This window comes from Podarcis muralis, chromosome 13 (genome assembly GCF_964188315.1).
Source record: "Podarcis muralis chromosome 13, rPodMur119.hap1.1, whole genome shotgun sequence".
NCBI classification, from domain to species: domain Eukaryota; kingdom Metazoa; phylum Chordata; class Lepidosauria; order Squamata; family Lacertidae; genus Podarcis; species Podarcis muralis.
In genome coordinates this window covers 23,064,403-23,070,341 of record NC_135667.1, presented here as the reverse complement: position 1 = coordinate 23,070,341, position 5,939 = coordinate 23,064,403, and the positions used below count along the sequence as shown (strand labels likewise).

Below are 5,939 nucleotides of genomic sequence, written 5' to 3'. Positions count from 1 at the left end.
AGAATGTGTATTGCCTACAGTATGACACACCAGTATGAGCAGCAACACCACCACCTGTATAATCCCATTGACAAAGGATGCCCTCCAAATATAGATTTTCATGCTTCCACCTACAGCGTTATATATGGCTTTTATCTGTTTTGCTACATAGTCACTTGAATGGTGGATGATTTTGTTGTTGTTAGGAAATCTCTGCATTAGTATCTTGGTCATTGACACAATGGCTCCTTTTTTTTTGTCAGTTTCCCTGATCAGAACATTCACTGATTTATACTCTAAGCATGAATGAGAAGTATGAGCTTTTACTACTCTTTTTCTCTTTTCAAAATCTTTGTTTTTATCTATTCAGCCGCAGGCATCAATAGCTTTGTGGTACTATGCAAGAGTTACCTTCAGAATTCTCAAATTCTGTAAATCAAAATTGTTGTAAAAAATAATTGATGATGGAGATACCTGATGAAGAGTGAACAAAACATTTGTCTAATAAGAGCATCAGGAGAAGGAATGAAGAACAGAGATACCCACAGTATAGATATTTTTGTTTAAAAAATAATGGTGGAGTCAGCTGGTGGAAACACGCTGAAACAACAATATGATAGAGCTCTGTCAATGCCTAGATCCAGTTCTGAACAACACAAGGCTCTAATATCTCTTTTCAGATGTTCATTGTTGATCTCTGGATATCTTTTGCATAAGACAATGCAAACCAATAATTTTGATAATGATAGGGAAGAAGATTGTTTTCCCAGTGTCCTGCTGGCTTCTGAAGTTACATCATGCATGAACAAAATGCTACAACTCCCTCTCTCAATAGTCTACATCCCCCCTCCGCCCTGTTTGCATGATGGTCAATAGTTGGTGGGACTCAGTTGACAGGACCAGGCTCCCTGTGTCCAGAACTTGAATTTAGTTCACCCACAGTTCATTCACATTTCACATAACTTGAAGGATGGTTACATCTCTTTTAAGAGACTGCACCTAATTACTGAATGTCCCTTTTATTGTTATTGCTATTATTTTTTGTTATTATTAAAATATTTATGCAGTATTATTTATATGCATTACAAAATATTAGTATGGGGAACCTAAGTCTCAGGTCAAATGTAGCTTTCAGTTCCAGATGCTCTCCTCACACTTTAATGAATTTATCCAACCCTATGCACTTGTTCTTTATTTGTCCTTCTGTTACAATTGCACTTTTGAAATTGTTTGGACCTTCTCTGACTTTGTGTTTACAGTCCTTATCCAAACTCTGTGGAGAAGTGATATGAGTTGTGTTCTGTTTTAGACATGTCTGCATTTACTGCAGGGGTGTGGGGCCTTCTTCAGCCAGATGGCCACACTCCCATCTGGGCAATCTTTTGGGAGCCAGAGGCAAAAGAGAGCACAGCAATTAATGTAAATATTATTTTTGTACAATAGGCTGCTTTTTATATACATTCACACACCCCTCTTGATCCTCCATCAAGGTAAACAAGAGGCATTATCAGGCTTGAGAGACACATTCAAGCCAGGCAAAAACAAAAAAGGACGTGTGAGGAGTGTGGCCTTAGAAGCAAGACTTTTTACAGCCACCTCGGCATATCCTGAGGTTGGCAATTGCTGTCCTAGATCCTCTGACCTAGAACTGGGGACAGGGTGAGGGCATGGAATTGATTTTACAGCTCCAATGACACAGCATGGGGAATTAGATAAATGTAATGGCTGATATTAAGATAGAATACATGTGCCGCTTTCTTCTGAAACTGATAGGCTGCCCAGAGAGACTTGTTTCACTATGATAGTAACATCTTCACTTCATTAACAGTTGTAGGGGAAGGAAAAGAGGTATACAATGTTCCTCTCCCATTTGGGAAAGATCTCCTCCATGCTACCCCATGCTGTTGTGGGCCCAGGCACAATGGAGGCAGTGGCAGAGAAGGTGCACATACAACACAAGATGAAATATGGCCACAACTTTATTGATTACAGATGTCAGAAGGTTTGATGTAGGCATTGGAGGTATATCCTGAAATCAGTGAGCCAAATTGCTGGTTGTTGGTTAGATGATGGGGTTCAGCAAGATTAATTGTTGCCCTTAGAATTGCACTGCATCTGGGTGACCTACCTAGATCACCATGAGGCAATACTAAGTCCTGTCAGCCCTTGAGCTGAGTATCTGCACATATAGCTAAAAAATCATGTAGCAATCAGCTTGGGAGAAGGGGGCTTGTCTAGCAGAATGTAGGTGGGCAGACACACTGGGTGAAATGTGTGTGTCTCAGCTCTACTTGCAAGAATTCTCTGAGACACGTTTACTTGAACATACACCTATGCAAAATTTCTCAATATATCTCTGCCATATCAACATAGGAGCAGAATGAAGTGGGCATAATAAATTCAGTCTCACAGTTCTTCAACTAGGCCCAACACAATGATGTAGCATAAAGAGGGAATGGTGCAACCTGGAAAAACAGAATATGAGGATATAATAAAGATAGCCTTTACCAAAAAATATAGGTGATAGAGATAGATAGCTGATAGACAGACAGACAGACAGACAGAGGTGATTTATTGCTCAGATAAGCCTGGCGTCCAGCCCGCTTTCGCTGCGCAGCCTCCTGCCAGGCCTCCGCATTCCAAAGTCCACATTCCAATGCTCCGAGCAAAAGCAGAGTCCAGCAGCGGTCAGAGAAAGCTGCTGCCTTCTGTGGTTAAACAGAGTCTCACACAGAGCTTACTAATAACTAAAAGCAGCTTTATTACAGCAGAAACTATCCATTGTCTAATACAGTGCACGGCATCGTGAAAAACACGTCCGCTCTCTTCAAAACGAAAGAGAACAAAGGGTTGAGACTCTTGGAAATGACGCAGAATCTCCCCCCACCCCACAGTAGGCAGGACGTACACTCTGAGCTGTTTAACCCTGTAAGCTCAGGTTCTCCTCACAGATAGATGGTAGATACATAGATAGATAGATGATAGGTAGATAGATAGGTGATAGATGATAGATAGATATAGATAGATAGATAGATGATAGATGATAGATAGATAGATAGATAGATAGATAGATGATAGATAGATGATAGATAGATAGATAGATAGATAGATAGATAGATGATAGATGATAGATAGATAGATAGATAGATGATAGATGATAGATAGATGATAGATGATAGATGATAGATGATAGATGATAGATAGATAGATGATAGATAGATAGAGAGATAGATAGATAGATAGATGATAGATGATAGATGATAGATAGATGATAGATGATAGATGATAGATGATAGATGATAGATAGATAGATAGATGATGATAGATAGATAGATAGATAGATAGATGATAGATAGATAGATATAGATGATAGATTTGGAGCAGAATGAAGTCATAGATATATGCTTTCATTTTATTTTCCTTATTAATTGCTCCTTGTTGTTTAGCTCAGGTCTCAAAATAATGACATAACATTTAGGAGAAAAAATGCAACACAGTAACCCAGAACTGGAAGACAAGATGGAGAAGATTTCCACAGCTACCATGTATTTTCCTTTGGTGCTCAGGTAGGTTGGAACAAAGGATAACCATACACTGCAAAACACCAACATGCTGAAAGTGATAAATTTGGTTTCATTGAAACTGTCAGGTAATTTCCTAGCCAGGAAAGCCACAATGAGGCTGACGATGGCCAGGAAACCCATATAGCCCAAGACACAATAAAACATGGTAGCTGAACCTTCATTACATTCTAGTATGATTTCTGCCTTTGCTGAGTGCATGTCTTTGTCTGGGAAAGGAGGGGAAGTACTTAACCAAAGAGTACATATGGCAACTTGAAGAAAGGAGCAGGAAAGGATGATAGAATTTGTCAATCTTTTCCCTATCCATTTTCTCATTTTTGAACCTGGCTTGGTTGCCATAAATGCCATAACCACGGTGATGGTTTTTGCCAAAATGCTGGAAAGAGCCACAGAGAATATGAAAGCAAACACTGTTTGTCTGAGAAGGCAGATCACATTTCCAGGCTTCCCAATAAAGAGCAAAGAGCTGAGGAAGCAAAGGAGGAGGGAGATGAGCAGGATGTAGGTGAGGGTCCGGTTGTTGGCTTTAACTATTGGGGTCTCTTTGTGCTTCATAAAAATTCCAAGAACTAAAACGGTGATCAAGGAAAAAGCAATAGTCAAGATTGCTAAGATGATCCCTAAATCTTCTTGGTAAGAGAGGAAACTTAGAACTTTAACAATACATTTAGTTTGGCTCTTGTTTGGATATTGGTCTTCTGGACATTTGATACAGGCATCCATATCTGAAAAAAGTGAAGAGTGTTGAAGAAGTTGACCAATTTCTTTCCAAAGCAGTCAGTTCTGAGAGCAAGTGATAGTTCTCCATTTGTGTTATTATAGTCATTTGAATCACTCTAGGAGAAGGGACTTCCATATTTCCACAGGATGGCAAGGTTGTCATAGGAGATAGTGGGATAAATCATCATTTTAAACACTCTTGCAGTACTTTGTAGTTTTAACAATATGCTTGTTAAAACTCCTGTCTGTAGTTTTAACAAGCATATTTTTGTTGGTGGTATTCTGCCCCCATAAAAAGTCTAGCCTCAACATTTTACAACACCTGTAGCATCTAATGAACTTCTGTTAGCCCCACATAGAGCACATTGGAATAGCTATTGAGGTTGCTAGTGCATAAATAATTGTGGTCATATTATTCCTATCCAAGAAAATTGATAATTAAAATATCAGCTGCAAATTTTCAAGCTACCAGAGTTGGACCCAGGAGCACCCCTAAATGACAAACCTATTATTTCAGAGTGAGCCATCCAGAATACAGAATAGACCAATCTCCCATATATGGGAATCACGTACATACAGTGCTTTGTTCTTCCCAGGGTTCAATCTCACTTTATGGACTGTCAACACTTTGCCAAGGAAATAGTTCAGATCATATACAGCTTATCCTGAATTAGACTTTATGGAGAAATACAGCTGTGTGTCATTAGCATATTGATGACACTTTGCCCAAACTCCTAATAACCAGTCCTAGCAGCTTCATGGGCCTCAACACTGGGGACAAGGACACCATAGAACAAGGACCATGCTGTTATCGGCACATAAATCTTTAGGTAGGTTAGAGATACTCCTCCATCTGCCCCACCACACCTTCTTCACCATATTCCCAAGATGATAATATTCATGTCCAGAAAGTAGTCATTATAGGGTCTAAGGTGGGCTTTGACAGAAATGGATGCACCACCATAAGGTTAAGGTCAATTGGAACAATTCCATCACACAGAGACATGTTCACCCCACCTGAGATCCATCTAGTCAACCCTCTGTATAATTGTCCTTCATTAGCTAGGAAGGACACATACCAAGTGAGCAAGCTGCTCATCACATCACTGCAACGGTTCACATCATCAGGCCACATACACTGAAATACTCATCCAATATTTGATCCTATGGGTTGCGACAACAATGTATTTTTTAATGTATTATTACATTTATATACTCCCTTTCAACCTATAAAATTTGTATTGCAAATTTTAAAAGTATTCAGGGCATATGCATTCTCCAAATATAACCATTATGTTGTGTTATGAAAATGTTTTGGTATCACTATACATTGTGCTTCTTACCCTTCTTGACAGAGATCATCCCTTCTGGACACTGAACACAATCATAGCAACAAAATTTCTCTCCCTCTTTCTTTTTCCTGCTATAGCCAGGGCAACAGTTGTCATTGCACACAGAAACAGGCAGCACCTAAGGGGAATCATAGATGGAAGATGAGCAATAAGAGATTAGCTTTCCTCATTCATCAGTCAACTACCATCTGATCTGAATCATGTGATAGGGGAATGAGGACAAAGCATTTGGCACAGCTTTGTATCACTCTTCCCACTGCTTGGGAGATAAATGTGTGCAGTGAGGAGCCATCTGTATGAATGT

At 39.4% G+C, this 5,939-nt stretch overlaps 1 protein-coding gene across 1 annotated transcript; it reads right to left on the bottom strand.

Moving 5' to 3' along the window:
* Positions 1–3,386: 3,386 nt before the first annotated feature.
* LOC114583122 (vomeronasal type-2 receptor 26-like) lies at positions 3,387–5,735 on the bottom strand. Its single transcript, XM_028704469.2, has 2 exons — positions 5,627–5,735; positions 3,387–4,288 (listed from the first exon to the last, which is right to left on the bottom strand). Exons 1-2 carry the CDS (start codon positions 5,643–5,645, stop codon positions 3,387–3,389), a joined length of 921 nt encoding a protein of 306 aa, XP_028560302.2. The 5' UTR covers positions 5,646–5,735.
* Positions 5,736–5,939: the final 204 nt, after the last annotated feature.